Source organism: Rhinopithecus roxellana, chromosome 5 (assembly GCF_007565055.1).
Source record: "Rhinopithecus roxellana isolate Shanxi Qingling chromosome 5, ASM756505v1, whole genome shotgun sequence".
In the NCBI taxonomy this organism is placed as follows: domain Eukaryota; kingdom Metazoa; phylum Chordata; class Mammalia; order Primates; family Cercopithecidae; genus Rhinopithecus; species Rhinopithecus roxellana.
Window position 1 is genome coordinate 75,505,854 of NC_044553.1, and position 18,337 is coordinate 75,524,190.

Genomic DNA, 18,337 nt, shown 5'->3' on the forward strand with positions numbered 1-18,337 from the left:
CTTTAAGTCACATTTCCCTTTAAAAACCAAACACACGAGAAAAATACTCACCATTTATTTTATACAGAAACCGACCTTAAAATACAAATTGTTCATTAGTAGAACATTTATTTCATATTTCACATGCCAATTAGTTATTCTTAATTTGAGATAATTGGAAAAGACACTCTTTAAAATTCTCTTTATGCTTTACACAAAAAGTAAGCAGGCACAATGGGATCTCAATCATTGTGAAATTTTAAGAGCTTTGTGTGTTGTTTTTTGAAAAAAATATACAAATATTATTTCTGAATCCATGGACAAAAAATCATATTACCAGGACTTCCAATTTACTTTCTTTTTGTATGAACTTTTAACAGTAAAAAGATGGTCAACCTAATCAAATTTAGAGGGAGAAAGGCCACATGAGAAAGAAATAAAACACTGTAATAATCATTTAGGTATTAAGATTACCACTGTTCTGTAACAAAACATATACCCATATACCACATAAACACACATTCTTCTTTCCCCTGTTGCTCATTTAAAATTCCATCCTATCTTTCACATCCATTCATTAATAAATCAGAGGGTAGCCACTATCTCCACTTCCTTATCACCTACTCATCTTTAGCCTCTTGTAGTCTACTCATAGACATCATTCTACTGAAGTAACTCCCCCAAAGAGGATTAGAAGCAACAGTATTTTCCTGTTCTTTATGGCATAATTCATCCCCATCATCCAGTCTCCCACCGGCCCCTCCAGATCCACTCCCCATTTTTCTCAACCTGCACTTGGCCCTGGAAGGCTGACCCCGTAGACGACAGCCACTGGCTTGGCTCCTTTACACTGTGCTTTCTGGTTGGTTCAGTTGGAGGAGGTTTATAGGAAGTGGTCCAGAGGAGAGTGAGGCCGGGATATTTATCCCCACAGCTTCCTCTCCACTGGGTGTCTCTACCACAAACCACGGTTCCTGACAGAGGTACCTCTCCATTAGTCTCCCCTCTCTGGGCTCCAGTGACCACTCCTTCCCTTGTGCCTTCAGCCTTGCAGGTATCTGTTTCCTCTCAGGACTCTGAGTAATCCAGGGGCCTCTCTGAATTGCTGTCTTCCGTTGGTTTCTGGATTATGCTCTATCCTCATCCTAGCCCTGCCTCCTGGACTAGTGCGTTTTGGGTGCTGCTTTTACAGCTCTCTAACAACCTCCATTTCTCCTTGTAACAATGATGTATTCTCAATGCTAAAATTCTTGCCTCAAAGGACATGGGGAAAATATAGAAAAGTGTGGTTCCGCTATAATTGTACTCCCCGCCCCCCACCCCACACACAAGCACTCTAGGTAGTGAATTTGTTTTTTTCTTAAAAAATAAAAGTAGTTGGCCGGGCGCGGTGGCTCAAGCCTGTAATCCCAGCACTTTGGGAGGCCGAGACGGGCGGATCACGAGGTCAGGAGATCGAGACCATCCTGGCTAACACAGTGAAACCCCGTCTCTACTAAAAAATACAAAAAACTAGCCGGGCGTAGTGGCGGGCGCCTGTAGTCCCAGCTGCTCGGGAGGCTGAGGCAGGAGAATGGCGTGAACCCAGGAGGCGGAGCTTGCAGTGAGCTGAGATCCAGCCACTGCACTCCAGCCTGGGCGACAGAGCAAGACTCCGTCTCAAAAAAAAAAAAAAAAAAAAAAAAAAAAAAAAAAAAAAAAATAAAAGTAGTTAAATCACTCTTGAAGAATCATAAAAGTAACATATTCACTACAACCAGAGGAACAATATAAAAATATGTAAAGGGAAATAAAATTAATGCCTTTCTCCAATGCTTCTGCATCTTTCCCCTTCACTCACTTCATTCCCCACCTCCACTGCCTTGACCCTCAATAAGGAATGTTAACAGCCTGGCCAGTTTGCTTCCACACCTGTCTCCATGATATTCAAACCTGGACCAAACATATATATTTATATATCAGGAGGGGTGATAGTTGTTTTACAAAAACTGAGAGCATTTTATGTATTACTTTATAACTCAAATAGATACAAATCTAGATCAGTACTCTGAACAGCCTCATAATATTACAGAGCATAAATGTACAACCATTTATTTAAACATTTCTCTAATGATGGACATTCAAATTTTGTCTAGCTATTTTTTGCCACTACAGACAATGCTGCAACAAACACCCTTATGCCTATATTCTTATTGGTACATATGTTTATGTAAGCTAAATTCCTAAAAGTGGGATTGCCAGGTCATAGTTACACGGAGTTTTAATTGGGATCCTATTACTTTCTCAAAAGTGCATAGCAACATACTTCATGTCAGCTTAATTCCTGTATTTGTTTTATATGGGTAGAATATGGCTGATGCAATTTTTGAGTCCCATTTTCCCTCTGAATCAATTTTAGATAATTTTCTATGTACTACATACTTTCTGTAGTAATATTAAATGGCTGCATATATCTATTAATGTTGTGAAGCTTCTCTACAATTTTATTGGAATTGCATCAAACCTTCATATTAATATGGGAAGAGTTTATATTTATTTCCCATAACGCATGTCCACAGAGAAAATCAAAGCTTTGACAGTAGCATTAGGGGTTTACACATGTAAATAAAATTTATTTCATGTATGCCTCTTAACTCAATAAATTGGCATTAATTACATATTTTCATGGGCACAGGAATTGATCAGGTGATTCTCAGTTCTCAATATCAGGAAGAACTATGCCTGGAGCATATGCTTCCATCACCACATCAGTGACTGCCATCAAAGGAAAACAACCACGAGATTACTCAAGAGCACACTAAAGATTGGGCATTTCCCGAGTATGGTGAGCCAAACTCCCTGTGATTCTTTTGGCACGAAAAGGGTTTACTTTGAATCAAAGGTAAATGAAGGCAAGCACAACAACAGAAAGGAAGCCCCAAGGATGCTGCTTTGCAGGCTAGCACAACTAGAGTTCCTCAAGGTCTGGGGAAAGACCATACTCCACAAAGGCTTGGGAACATTCCACATCCATCTCCATCCCCCAAATAAAATACTATAAAACCCATCTCCAGGTTGGCAGTGGGAGAAGGCAGGAGAAGAAAAACCTGACTACCAGTTCTTGTTAGTATATTCTCTATTTTATCACCACTAGGTAAGAGATTCCCATGCATCATCCTTGAAATGAGAAGTTAAGAAAATTACAAAGCCAATAGAAGGTACATCACTGGCCTCTGTGATATCCTTATGCTACATCCTGCATGAATGGTAACGTCAGCTTTAACTGCTTAGTCTTGTAACAAGGATAAGCGGGTTTCACTCTTTCCTGGGAATTACTACTTGCCTCTAACATTGAAGAGTCTTCCAACTGGAAACAGATCTGATTACTTTTGCCAGACTTAATATCTTACTTGAGCAGTTAATGAGAGCTTTGAATAATCTTAATGACATCACTTCAATAAAAATACCTAGATGTTATTTCCACAGGAAATAAATGTCCATAGACCATAAACTTAATCTGGTTAATAGCTAACCTGGGAGAAAGGTGGGAGTTGGGTTCAGACAAAGGGACACTGTGAAGGTAAATGAATTAGTCACCCCTCTTTCTGGACTGCTGGCAACTGTCTGAGCCCTCTTCTAGGTGGGAAGAGAAATGAAGTGAAAGACAAAGGTAGCTGGAAACAGGAAAATTCTCCCTGTACAGGCTTCCCAGCTGCAGGGAGTCACTGAAGGGTTCAGAATATAAAGAGGACTCACGGCGACAGGAAAGGGAAAATCAAGAAAGGAAAGGGAACTCGAACACAGGATACAAATCAAAGGTACTATCTGGGGAACCCCCTCCCTCATGCCTTTCAAAGTGGGGCCAATAGGAGGTAATGGCTGGAGGCCCTGCAGGAAGTCTCCATGGTAGAGAAGTTACCCGTATCAGAAAAAAAGCTCTTACTCACTCCTACTCTCCTTTCCTTTTCCAGCCCCCCCCCCCCCCTTTTTTTTTAAGGTTAGAAGCACAGGACATCCTTACAGTTCTTATGACTGGCTGCTGAAAGTGCTGCTGAAGATCCCAGTGGAAGGCTGAGGCCAAAGTAAAGGGAATGTTACGGGTGATGGCATGGAGAGGCCAAGGGAACGCGTGATCATCCATTCAACTTGTCACTCAGGGGGCTCATGGTCAGTCTCCAAAAGAAACTGAGTGTGCTCTGTGTGCCTGCCTTGACTCTGATACACTGGAGCATTTATGATATTTTTCAAATAGAAAAAGGGCGAAATAATAAGATAATCCTAAATTGAGGAAAAAGAGGATTTACTAAAGAGCAATGTATTGAATGCACAGTTTCTGCACAGTTTTTGGAGTTAAGGCAGCTAAGATATTCTACACTCATGCCTCCAGGAATCTCTCCCTTAATCTCAGAGAGTTTCCTTGTCAAGTGATTCTAAGTCCTCAGCATCCGACAGGAGAAATAATTTTCATCAGTAGGGTTCTGCGATACATGATATAAAACCTACGATTCTGGGACTTTCCTGGTGAAGCATATTGTTTATGAAAGTAGCAAATCTCATCAAAACAAGACTGACATATTGCAAAAAACAAGCTGAAAAACATTTACCACATTTTTAAAGACCTACCCCCGGATCCATGATCCAGAGAGATTTATAAAATTTCACAAGTTCAAAATGATCAAAAAGCTTTGAAGCTCCTCTTCCCTAGATATATTTTTTATCTCAAAAATTACACTCGATGTTCGCTCTAACCTGTAAGAGACTGTCTATCATATTACGAGCTATTCCCTAGACAAAGCATTGCCCATATGCTGTTAGAGGATCTGTGAAAAAGAACACATAACCTGCACAATGGCATATAAAGCCCTGAGATTCTGGCCACAACGGCCTAGAAAATGTAATGAATACTGGAGAGGTGCTTCTTTTACACAGTCTTTTTTGGTCCTATTGAATCCAAAAAATTATTTTCACATAACATTTTAAATCACATTAAGTATATAAGTCACACGAGCTCTTTAGCACCTTTTACATAAGAAATGATGCTATACCAGTAACAGTAACAACCTGTAAGTAAAAGATACCTACAGAATAAAGTCAATTTGTGCTTATATGGGAAATTTTAAAACCATAAAAAAAAAAAAAAAGAAAACTTTGAACCAAGTTTCTTCAAATTAGACTGAATTCATTCCTCTTCTGGTGAAAAACAAAAGTTTTTTTCATAAAATAATAGCACTTACCAAGATGATTACTAAAAACAAACAAAAAAAACCTCTAACTACAGACTTAAGTGAAGACACAGCGTACTTTTCCACTTCTGCTTAGAGAACCCCTAGAATGACTCCAGCAGCATGAACAGCAAAATTTAGGTCAAGAGGCCAATTACCCACTGGTACCATCAAAGGCAGGGACAAGTTACTACTTCTCTCTGCCTGTTCCTGTTTCCTTTGAGAGTCACTGTTATGCAACCACAGAAGTAGCTTTAGAGAATGCCAAAATAATAATAATAATGAAAAATAAATAAAAGACATTCACAAAGTATTGCTTCTGGAAGCAACTATAACTCTGAACCACTAGGTCGAAACTATCCTCATCATCTCCACACCCTCCCCACCGTTCCACTCCCCGTTTTCATGCTGCAAAGTGAACTAACAGGCCTAGGAATTTTGGTCCATTGTTAATTAGTCAGTTTCTAAGTAGCACAAGCAGACTGATAGTTCTCGAATCAACCAAGAACAGATTCCAAACATCTTAAACAAAGACTAACCTGGAGGTGACTGGTGCTGAGGCTCAGCTGTGGTCTTCCCTGGCCCCAAGCTCTTTTCCAAAGGTTCCCCGGGCACCAACCGAGGTTGGCCTGCTCTGAGGAAGGCCGGGCTGGCTCCTTTGGTCTCCGTGACCTTTGCAGAGGATGGTGGCTCCAAGGTGTCAGCAGAGAAGACACGGCTCTTTCTACCAGGAGAGTCATTAAGAGCAGCTTCCCTCTCACCAGGCAGTGCAGGGAGCCGGAGGATCCTGTGATGCTGCTGAGGGCTGGGGAGCCTTGGAGACAGAGGCGAGGGAACAGGTGACGTCCGTTTGTGTGTGCTGGACTGCGAGGCTGAATTATTAAACACCTTGCCGAGAGCTGCCGGTGCTGGGGGGCATGGCTTCTTCTTATCCCCTCTGGGTTGGGAGGAGTCAGGACCTACTTTGTGGGGCAGATCCAGAAACAAGGACTTGTGGCCACTGAGGGACAACCCGGCTCTCCTCTTGTTTCTGGTTTCTGGGCGAGTGTGAGGGATGCTCGTGTGGACAGGGAAGCCCAGTCTTTTCCCCTCAGGGGCTTCATCTAACTTCTCGCTCTCTATCACCTTCAGGAGGACCTTGTTCACAGCCCCCTGGGCACAGGCCGACGCACTAGAAATGGTGGCTGTTTCCCTGGCTGGCGACTGCGATGACCCATCCCCTTGCCGCTCCTTGCCCCGCCGCCTGGAACCATGAGCCCCGACCTCAGCTCCCGGGAGGGTAAGCAAGTCAGCTTTGGGTACAAACTCAGCGTGGGCTGCTGGGCAGATGGCAATCCTCGCCTTACCCTTAGAATGCGTTTTAACTACTCTTTGTACCTGCGAGGACAGGTCCTGAACTTTGGCCACCACTTTGGAGACAGGTATCTGCTTGCAAGTCTGCTTAGCAGGCTTCTCCATCTCATCCTTTTCTGCCTCTGGACGCTTCTCAGGGTCCTGGTGACTTTCAGACAAACCCGTTTGCTGATGCTGCAGCCCGCTGCTCGGCGGCCTCCGAACGCCATCCCCTCCTACCTCTGGGGAGCTGCAGTCAGGGGGCAGCACTTCTCTTCCGAGCTCAGTGTCCTTGAAAGCCGTCTCAAAGTTCCCAAGGCTAAGGTCTGTGTCTGGCGTCTTGGGAATGTCTGGGGGGCAGCTCTCTCTCCTCTGCAGGGATGAGGCAAGTGCCCCATTCGGGAGCAGATTTCCTCTCTCCTCTAGTACCCAAAGATTAGGCCTTGTTCTAGAAAGAGGAAGGGAGTGGCTGGAACAGATCTGGTCCTTGCCCATCAGAGGAGCTGATTCTCGGCCTCCACGCCCTTTTCTTTTGGTCCTCTTCTGTGGGAGAGCCCCAGTGCTCTCTCTCCTTCCACCAGACCTCCGAGGCTTTTTGTTCCCGTGGGTGCTCCTCTTACTGGGAGGGCCCACAGGGAGCTCTCCCTGCCAGTCACCAGCACTCTGGAAACAGTCATCCTCGGGGGCCAGGCTCACCGACAGCTCTTGCATCTTCCCCTCCTGGTTCCCCATCGTGATCCCGAGGATGTGGTCTGAGCTCAGGAGATTGGTTAGCAGTCTCTCCCTCTCTGTTGTGAGTTTGTACAGCTCAGTTAGAATGTCTTTCGTGGGAGTCTGCTTGAAAAATATGTCGCCTGGATGTTCGTCCGGCTCCTGGCTGAGGCTGATGATGTCTGACTCCTCCCTGACTTGGTAGCAGTTATGAAAACCTTTACTGGATCTGTCTAGAGTTACAGCGCCCTTGTATGAAAATCCTCTGACTTCCCCCTTTGGAAGATAGAAGCTGATGTAGCAGAGTTCCGTAATGGGCTTATGCAATTGGAGGGTGCAATGAGTACCTTCCATTATGCCTACCTAATTATTCATGCCTTGGAGATGCCGGTTTGTGGTCAGGCTTCCCAGGCTCCAGTGGTGAGGCATGTGATGGTGGCTCTGCAGAGAAAGCAGCTGACAGTCATCTCCAGCAATGAGACTGCCTGTTAGAGGAACAGGGGAAGAAAGCAGCTTGTCTAACAGAGTGCATAAATCACACACCAACATAAAATCAAAGCGTAACCATGACTTATCCTTCCTCTCTGGCTGACCTCAACAACTCAAGGAATCAGACAACAGCCAGATTTCAATCTCTTCCTCACTCCCACCCCACTCCTGATCAGTAGAACTTTTGTATAACTGAGAGATGGGAAAGTCCTCTCATTTCACCCCCAGGACAAAAGTTCCCTTTCACTCCATGGGGACTCACTGTGCAGCCTGGATCAGGTCTCTCGACTTCTCTAGACCTCGGTTTATGTTCTTCTGTAAAACAGAGCTATCAAAAGTCCTTCTCTAGCGGGCTTTGAGATCCTCAGAAAACATAGCCATTTTCATAACTCATATTTGGAATATTACTTTGCAAAGATAGATCAGGCCTTTTTACCCTCTAAAAACCACCTTCAAGATCTGAGCTCAAATTATCGATTTAACTTAAAACACAATGTGAGGAAAGATCTTAGGCCCCAAATTTGGAGTCAACAGTAAACATTTCAATGTAAAAGTTTAAAATTTAAATAATTCAAGTCTTAATCAAGTTTTGTGATTTTCTTTTTTATTTATTTTTTGTTGTATTTCCTTCTTATTTCCTTCCTGTTGTCTATTTGGAGCCAAATGGAATGGCAGAGGAACAGCAAAAATCTACAAGGAAGTGCTGGTCCTGTACAGATTTTCAATGACTTCACCACAGAAATGGCTGAAATGCCACATAATTAGGGAAGGTGGCTGCTTCCTTGTGTAATGTGAGGGACCTCAGAAATGTCTCTGTGGCTACCATCCCCACACACAAACTCTATATTTCTAGTTTCTTAAGTTACTGCCCAGTCTTCAAGTCTTCCTTGCTTAAAAGAAGCACCGCCCACACCCTGGAAATGATAATACAGTGACTATTCATTACCCCTCGATATCTTTAGTGCATTATTTTCCTCAGGTTTTTTCTAACTGCTTCTAAATAGCAAAAAGCTACATAAAAGTATATTTGAGTGGAGGAAGAGGAAGGAGGAAGAGTCTGGTAAAAGTAACTCCTTGAGGAAGAGAGAGAAAATTAAGAGTGATAAAATGAAGGTTATGAAAATTGCAGATATCTGGTCAAACCAGAATGTCAGGAGACCAGGAAAGGCCTTGCCTCTTTCACAATTGTACATGGGGCTGTTCTCATTCAAGCAGTCTTTTTTTTTTTTTTTTTTTTTTTTTAGAGAGATGGGTTCTTGCTCTGTCGCTTAGGCTGGAGTGCAGTGGTGCAAACATGGCTCACTGCAGTCTCAACATACTAGGCTCAAGTGGTCTTCCCACCTCAGCCTCCCGAGTAGGCGGGACTACAGGCACGCGCCACCACCACCCAGCTAATTTTTTTGTAGAAACAGGGTTTCACCATGTTTCCCAGGCTGGTCTGGAACTCTTGGACTCAAGCGATCCTCCCACCTCAGCTTCTCAGAGTGCTGGGATTATAGGTGTGAGCCACTGCCCCCAGCTGTATTTTTTAAACTTTTCTAAAATGTTCATTGCCAGCATTTTCTAAAGATGCACATGTGTAGGGATACTTAATAATTATTGGTACAAACTCTCTGCATATGTCCAAGAACTCACTTAGGAGGTAGTCTCTTATTGTGTAATTTATAATAATCAGTAATAAAAGCAATTGCAAAGCTGTCAATATCCACTGAGCACGATACTGAGCATTAAGCATTAGGAGTTCAGTTAATGAATTCTCAGACAAACTGAAGGGAAGCAGCAGATGAGCTATGCTGTTCTGGAAACATAGAATGCTCTCCTTTCTCTTCAAACATCATTTTCCTCTAGCTCCTCTTATCTCCTCAATTCCCATGGATTAGGAGAATTGTGTGATGTCGGGGGAGGAGTGTTAAAAATGTTCAGAACTGGCTGGGTACGGTGGCTCATGCCTGTAATCCCAGCACTTTGGGAGGCCGAGGCGGGCAGATCACGAGGTCAGGAGATCGACACCAGCCTGGCCAACATGGTGAACCCTGTCTCTACTAAAAATACAAAAATTAGCTGGGCGTGGTGGCACGTGCCTATAATCTCAGCTGCTCATGAGGCTGAGGCACGAGAATCCGTTGAACCCAGGAGGCCGAGGTTGCAGTAAGCCGAGATCGCACCACTGCACTCCAACCTGGTGACAGAGTGAGACTCTGTCTCAAAAAAAAAAAAAAATTCAGAATCCGTTCAAAGTCACAGCACAGTTTATGCTGTAAATTTCAAATAGGAATATGACAGTGTATTCTATTCCCCAAGAGAAGGAATTTGTATATACTGAGCACATATACACTTATATTTTCATTTTGTTGTCTCATGTAATCAGTACATCTCCATTTTACAGATGAGGAAACTGAAATTCAGAGAGATAAAGGAACTTGTCTAAGGGAAGAATATGGCTCCGAATATGCAAGTTTCAAACCCAGGTCTGTCTCACTACATTGCTTCATAGGTCATGTTGTTCTTTATCTACTGCCTTCTACCAACGAATTGGTTTTCCATCCAATTTGAATAGAGGAGTTTTTTGTTGTTTTTTTTTAAATTTTGTTAACTTGGTGTTACATAATTTCTTAACAAAGTCTCACATCTTGCTACTTTAACACTCACTGAGGCCAGGCTTAGCAGCTCGCCTCTGTAATCCCAGCACCTTGGGAGGCCAAGGTGGGAGGATTGCTTGAGCTCAGGAATTTGAGACCAGTCTGGGGAACATAGTGAAACCTTGTTTCTACAAAAAAAGAAAGAAAGAAAGAAAATTAGCTGGGAATGTGGTGCAAGTCTGTACTCTCAGCTGCTAGGGAGGCTGAGGCAAGGGGATTGCCTGGGAGGCTGAAACTGCAGTGGACTGAGATTGCGCCACTGCACCACTGTACTCCAGCCTGAGAGACACAGCAAGACCTTGTCTTTCAAAAAAAAAAACCCCACACTCATTGGAGAGCTTCAGCATGTCTGATCAGGTAAAGTGCTGCCTCCTAAGGTCATCACTTAAACAATAAAATCTAGAAAAAGGGCACCAGGAGTTCACTACAGCTGGTATAGACAGTAAAAACACTCAATGAAGATTCCAATTTAGAAAAAAGAAGAGAGGGACTGATATAAAGGCCATATCCTTTATGAGAATTACGGACATGTGGTGCCTGTTTACAGGATCAAGTACTTTTTCCCCCTGGTCTTTATAAGTCTTGGTTATGTAAACGGAGAAAATGTCATGGTTAGAACTCTGTATGTTAGTCACAGCCGGGAAACTCAAGATTTAGAAAATTATAACATTGGATGTTATAGCAATAAAGCCACAACACAAGGCATAAAGCTACTATTATTTAGGAAAAAAAAAAAAAAAAAGAACTTCACACTATTGCCTCATCCACCCAGAAACTTCCATAGAGAATGCTCTTACCACACTTGTGGTACACACATCCGGAGCCAAAGAGGAGCAGAACAGAGGGAAAAAAAAGAAATGGGAATTTGTCTTATGATCCTGGGACTACAGTTCCTTTGTTCTGGGCCCTGAGAAGCAGTATGCTATAAGAAACTTTGTACTGAACATAGACGAAGGAGCTTCACTACCCCAGGATCCATTGAAGAATCCTAAGCTACTTATTTATACTTGTTACAAAAAGATTACTTCAGAAGTAGAGACTAGACAAGTAGGGGGTAAGACTAGTGGTATAAATCACTTAGAAAGGTCTTTCAGTATTCCAGAAAGAAGTGTTGATGGCTAAAACTAAAGCAGTAGCAATGTGGATGGAGAAGAGATAGTCAATTTTAAAAGACAGATTTCAGGCCAGGCATGGTGCCTCATGACTATAATCCCAGCACTTTGGGAGCCTGAGGTGGGTGGATCACTTGAGTTTGAGACCAGCCTGACCAACATGGCAAAACCCCATCTCTACTAAAAATACAGAAAAAATCAGACAAGCGTGGTGGCACATGCCTGTAATCCCAGTTATTCAGGTCTCACGCTAAGGCGTGAGAATTGCTTGAACCCAGGAGATCTAGGCTACACTGAGCCGAGATTGTGCCACTGTGCTCCAGCATGGGTGAAAGAGTGAGACTCTGTCTCTAAATAAATAAGTAAAAATTAAATAAAAAGATAGAACTGAAAGGGTCTGGTGGTTAATTGAATATGTGTGACAGGAAAGAATTTAGTTTCATGATTTCAGATGTAGGTGGCTGGGTAGATTGTGGTGCCATTCACAAAGATAAATGCACACAGAGGAATAGGCTTCAGGAGAAGAAGATGAATTCAGTTTTGGAAATATTGAATATCAGGAGAATAATCAAACAAATATGTCCAGAACACTGCTAGATGTAAAGGGATAAAGAATGAGATCTATGCTAAAGTTAACACGTTTGGAAGGAATCATACAGTATATAAGGTGTTTCAATTCCATGTAAGATAAAGTAAGTGCACTCTATCCTAGCTCTCCCACTGAATGCAACTGCAAAAAACACCAACATAAAATGCATAGAGCAGCTATCTGAACACTCTAAAAGCAAATGGTAGCAAGCAGATTGATGAGGAAGACCAGGCTTTGAAATATCACCCAACTGTAAGGCAGTTAAGTTTCTCAACTTTATCCTTCAATAGCCCTTAAGCCTGGACTCAAATGTGCCTGAAACATGGCAGTGAATATCAGCACAAACAGAGGAAGTTATAGGAGAAGTCCCGTAATTCAGAATCAAGAATAGGAAGACGTTTTCTTGTTGGCACCTAAAGCTCCGAGGGAGGAAAGCATTTCTCTATGATTAGAGGAATTGTAGTCCCGAGATATATGGGGGAAAACCCCTATTCCTTTTTCTCTCACTCTGTTCTGCCTCTCATTGGTTTCAGGTGTGGGCAGAGTTGCAGGAAGTGTGTAGCCAAAGAGTTGGCGGGTTAATAGTCCTAGATTTCTCATGAGAGGACTGAAATCAGAGCCTCAGAGAGCCCAGAAGTATGGGGGAGATTATGGAGAAGGATCTTACAAAGTGACCCGTAAATTTATTCATGGACACCTGAATTAACCCCAACCTGTGGATTGTGGCTCTGATCTTAAACAGCATATGAAGGGCTCTGAAAAGAAATGAAGAGATAAGACAACTTCCCAGGGCCTCGGCTGGCCACTGGGTGGCACATACATGGGATGGAGCACTGCAAAAGCTTTGAAACTGCAACTGACATGAAAACCACAGCCCACAGAAGGCTCACTGGAACTTGCGACCTGAGCCAAACCAGGCTCACTAGCTGGCTGTTTCAAGAAAAAAGCATCTTCCCTGAGCAAATGAACTTCAACCTCAACTCTCTAGTGTGTTCCACGTCAGAAGAAGGCTTTAGAGCAGGGCAGACGCTTCTCTGTGACAATCCATTAGAAAGTCAGAATGCAGTATGGAATCATCACACATATTTTTCATCCAAGAAACCAGAGGAAAAAGAGCTGTAAGTCCTAAGAGAAAAAAAGCAAAATGACAGGAAATCACTGTGCGGTGGGGTTAAACGCACTGGCGTTGCAATTCCATGCTGAGTTCACAGGACTATTTCAAACAGCATTGCCTCATTCTACTCGGACTCAAATGCAGCAGCTCTGCAGGAGTCACACACTAAATTATACACCTTAATTCGGCCTGTGAAGTGACCTGTTCTGGTTATGTTCAGGGTAAAAGCATTTTACTTCCCAGGGAGTCTTCACGTCTTCTGTTTCCTCTGACATGTTCCAGGCTGGCATTCTCTCTATGACAATGTTGCGGCAGTGATTTCTCCCTTGACTCTTTTTCCAATAAACAAGTAGATTACCTCACTGTACCCCAAGTAAAAATATTTGTTGTGCTTCATCATCATGAGAAATTATTGCCTTTTAGAAGATGCTGTCTATTGCTCATAGCATATTTCACCAATGCTTAAAATAAGATTCAAGAATTAGTTGTAGTCATTCTGTCTGCTGATGGCAGACATCCTAATTGATTTTGGCCTTAAAAGGCCAATGCAAAGCTTTCTTTGCCTAGTCATTGGCACAGTCTTTCCCTGTGACTCCATCTGAGCCCAACACGGCTAAGATAGATTACCGGTATTCCATTACTAAACTGGAAATTTTTTATTAATCCAGTCAAATTCACACTCTACCTTTCACACTTTCCTAAGACCAAGAAACTGACTTTCATGAACTCAGTCAACAAGTTCCCTTGCACTGTGGCTTCTACTAGATTTAGCCATTGTTAAATAGTAGCAGATTGGAGGCCAGATGGAAGAGGGCTCAGGACCTTTATCCCCTGGCTCCCTGGCTCCTGGGCTAGAGTTTGGCAGTAGGCGCGCCCTGTACTGAAGACCACGCCCCTCTGGGGTAGTCCTCCTCCAGCTGCAGCTGCTTTCTCTGAGTACCATTACTGCTCCCTCCCCTTGCTCATTTAGTCCTAGATGGCTTTGAATTCTGCCTCTCGTGTGTGATTTTGGACAAGTTATTGCCTGCCTTTCTCCTTTCCATCCACCCTGGGATGAAGTGCAGCTTTTTCAAGGAGGAGATTAACAAAACAAAGGAAGGCTGGGTGCGGTGGCTTACACCCGTAATCCCAGCACTTTGGGAGGCTGAGGCCGGTGGATCACGAGGTCAGGAGATCGAGACCATCCTGGCTAACACGCTGAAACCCCATCTCTACTAAAAATACAAGATATTAGCCAGGTGTGGTGGCGAGCGCCTGTAGTCCCAGCTACTTGGGAGGCTGAGGCAGGAGAATGGCGTGAACCCGGGAGGCGGAGCTTGCAGTGAGCCAAGATCGTGCCACTGAACTCCAGCCTGGGCGACAGAGCAAGACTCTGTTGAAAAAAAAAAAAAAAAAAAAAAGGAAGTTCTGCAATAGGTTAGTGGTTCTTCTTTCCATGGAGATTTTCTTTTTCTTTTCTTTTTTTTTTTTTTTGCTTTCTTTTTTGTTTTTCTTCTTTGGAGATAGGGTCTCACTCTGTCACCCAGGCTGCAGTGAAGTGGCATGACCTCAGCTCACTGCAACCTCCAGCTCCTGGGCCCAGGCAATTCTCCTACCCCAGCTCCTCCAAGTAGCTGGGAAAACAGGTGCCAGCATGCCATCATGCCCAGCTAATTTTTGTATATTTTGTAGAGACAGGGTTTTGCCGTGTTGTGCAGCCTGGTCTCGAACTCCTGAGCTCAAGTGATCTGCCCACCTTAGCCTCGCAAAGTGCTGGGATTACAGGAGTGAACCACTGAGGGGTTTTTCTTTAAACAACCTACACACACTGTAGGAATAGGAGTGTAGGAATAATAACAAAATTACTATAATACACAGCAGAAAGAGACCTATTCTATAAGGTATCAAAGAACAAATCAGAGGAGTTAAAAAAAAAAAAAGAGAGTCCACATCATGTGTGTAGGATCAGAATAACACTTCAGGCAGAAGAAAGCATTTTAAAGTAGCCCCTCATTAAAATACGGGCCTTGGACAGGTAGAGATTAAGAAAGTGAAATTCCAAGAGGAGGAAACATAATACAAGACTGAGAAAACAACTAACAAGTACAAAGGGAAAAACTCTTTTTAGATATGTGTCAGGAGAGGTAAGTCAAGAAAGAGTGATAAAAGGTACCAAGTCATAGAAGGATTTTAATCAGGTTGGTAGGAAATTAATGCTATCTTCATAGACAAATGATTGATGAAGCCATGGATGGTTTTTGACCAGGGAAGCAGTATGTTCAGCACTACACTTAAAGATTAAGTCAGTAGTAACATCGGAACAGATTGGAGAAGAAAGAGGACAGACAGGGAGTCAAGAACGAGAAGCTGGGGACAACATCAAATTCTGCAAAAAGGTCAAGAAACAAATTAGAAGTGTTACAGGCTGGGCGCGGTGGCTCACGCCTATAATCCCAGCACTTTGGGAGGCCGAGGCAGGCAGGTCACCTAAGGTCAGGAGATCAAGACCAGCTTGGTCAACATGGTGAAATCCCATCCCTACTAAAAGTACAAAAACTAGCTAGGTGTGGCTAATTAGCTGGCACCTGTAGTACCAGCTACCCAGGAAACAGGTAGGAGAATCGCTTGAACCCGGCAGGTGGAGGTTGCAGTGAGCTGAGATCATGCCACTGCTCTCCACTCCAGCCTGAGTGACAGAGTGAGACGCTATTTCAAAAAAAAAAAAAAAGAGATGTTACAGAGTTTTAGGTAGCAACTTTAGTAGAGTGGGAGAACACCAAACTATATTACAAAGAGCAAGAGAGAACACTGATGGTTAGGACAAAAAAATATGAGTAATAACCTGTACAGGTATTAAGGCTTAGTCTTTGCTATTTTGGTTTCTTTTCTTGTCTTTTCTTTTTGAGACTGAGTTTCACTCTTGTTGCCCAGGCTGGAGTGCAATGGCACAATCTTAGCTTACCGCAACCTCTGCCTCTTGGGTTCAAGCGATTCTCCTGCCTCAGCCTCCCAAGTAGCTGGGATTACAGGCATGCACCACCATGCCCCGCTAATTTTGTATTTTTAGTAGAGAGGAGGTTTCTCTATGTTGGTCAGGCTGGTCTTGAACTCTTGACCTCAGGTGATCTGCTCGCCTCGGCCTCCCAAAGTGCTGGGATTACAGGCGTGAGCTACCATACCTGGCTGTTTTTGGGTTTTTTTGTTGTTCTTGACACTGCCCAGGCTGGAGTACAGTGGTGAGATCTCGGCTCACTGCAACCTCCGCCTCCTGGGTTCAAGCGATTCTCCTGCCTCAGCCTCCCAGATAGCTGGGATTACAGGCGCCAGTCACCATGCCCAGCTAATTTTTTTACTTTTGGTAGAGGTGGGGTTTCGCCATGTTGGCCAGGCTGGTCTCGAACTCCTGACCTCAGGTGATACGCTCGCCTCAGCCTCCCACAGTGTTGGGATTACAGGCGTGAGCCACTGCGCCCGGCCTGTTTTTGTTTTTTTTTTTTAAGACATGGAAAACATAAGCGTGTTTGCAGGTTAAAAAGAAGGAAGTAGCGAAGAAGGAGATATTGGTGACACAATGAAAGATGGTATAAAATATGGGACAAAAGGCACCAGACAAAGAAGACATGGGCTCAAGGACACAGGGGGAGGAATCAGCCTTGTCAAGAAGGAGGATGGTTTCCTATTCAAAGACTAAGGTTAAGTAAAGGAAAAAAGATTATTATGAGATAGCCCTGACATTGAGAGAGTTTACATATTTTCTCAATGATTTTTGTTTTCTTCAAAAAGACTGTAAATTTACGATTTTCTTTGCATTCTAACAATGTCACAAGAAGGAAAGCATTAAACTAGTTTTCTGGAAGCAAAATTCCTTCTTGGGAAACTCTGATTTGACTGTGAGACCACCAACACAAGCTATGTCTTATTTTAACATACTGGCAAATCTCTACATAAATACAGAGGACAAATTTCAGCCAACAGAATGATTTTAGATGACAAGTTTCTAGCCAAAGTCACAGCTGGGTATTAGAGGAACAAAAGGGGCTCCTTTTGTATATATTTTTTCATTGCTGTTCATTTTTTTGACCCACAAACCAACCCGCACAGATACTCAGATATGCTAACAAGGTGTGCGCATTGAAGATCCTCTCAAAGACTTTTGGGAATTCTTTCTCTGCCTCTCCCTTACCTTTTCAAAGCTTAATTACATAAAGAAAAATGAGTATTAGCTTTCCACATGATTTCCATGAAAATTAGATATTGAGATCCTCAACATATCGCTGGTTTTATGTCACTATCTAGCTAACATCATCTAGAGGAGATAAATGAGTATGCTGAGGAAATAAGCCCCTTCCCCCTGATTTAATTTTTAATTTTTACGGGTACATAGTAGGTATATATACTTATGGGGTACATGACATATTTTGATACACGCATATAGTGCATAATAATCACATCAGGGTAAATGGGGGATCCATCACCTCAAGCATTTATCATTTCTTTGCATTACAAACATTCCAGTTATACTCTTTTAGTTATTTTTAAACGTACAACAAATTATTGTTGACTGTAATCACCCTGTTGTGCAATCAAATACTAGTTCTTATTGATTCTAACTATGTTTTTGTACCCACTGCCTGATGTAAAAAAAGAATCTGTAGATAGGAGATTCCTACTCATTGAACATTTAAGGCTTTACCAACAATGGTGACAGCACAACATCTCAACAAAGGTGGTCTTAGTACATTTTACTTTGTAGTTAGTAAGACAAAGAAAGCTTCCTTTTCAAACATCGGGAGTATCTTTTTTAGATATGTGAACACATTCTGTGGAGTTTGCTTTTGGGAGAACTTTACACCAGGAACGATGGTTGCATATGTTACGTCAAATTTGCATTTTCTGATTAAGGAAGCTGCTCTTGAACAATGGCTTTCCAATTAGAGAGCACAAGGGGTTTAAACAGATTTTTGTTTTTAACAGGCAACTGCAAACAGACTATTGTAATCCCATTTTATAGAGGATTGAGGATGCAGGCAGGGTGCTTTGATGGTACTCTCCTTTTTAAAGGTCTGCCACAGAGCACAGCTCTTAAGGAGGAAGCGGGAGACTATGGGGGCTCTCCAAGACAAAGCTGATCTGTCATCTCTCCCACTTCCCTGATAGCCACATCTGTTGACAGAAAACCTATTTTTTGGTTG

General features: G+C 42.9%; 1 protein-coding gene across 2 annotated transcripts in view; it reads right to left on the minus strand.

Moving 5' to 3' along the window:
• FMN1 (formin 1) overlaps positions 1-18,337 on the minus strand; it is a 419,587-nt gene that overhangs the window by 373,535 nt on the left and 27,715 nt on the right. Inside the window, exons 4-5 of one of the 2 annotated variants that reach the window (XM_010386326.2) lie at positions 5,720-7,708; positions 2,450-4,029 (exon numbers count right to left, since the gene is read on the minus strand). In XM_010386326.2, the coding sequence (XP_010384628.2) occupies positions 3,908-4,029; positions 5,720-7,577 (1,980 nt within the window). In that variant the 5' untranslated portion in view covers positions 7,578-7,708 and the 3' untranslated portion in view covers positions 2,450-3,907. Of the gene's footprint in view, positions 1-2,449; positions 4,030-5,719; positions 7,709-18,337 lie in introns of those variants that run through there. The other variant, XM_030931576.1, reaches the window with a different exon arrangement.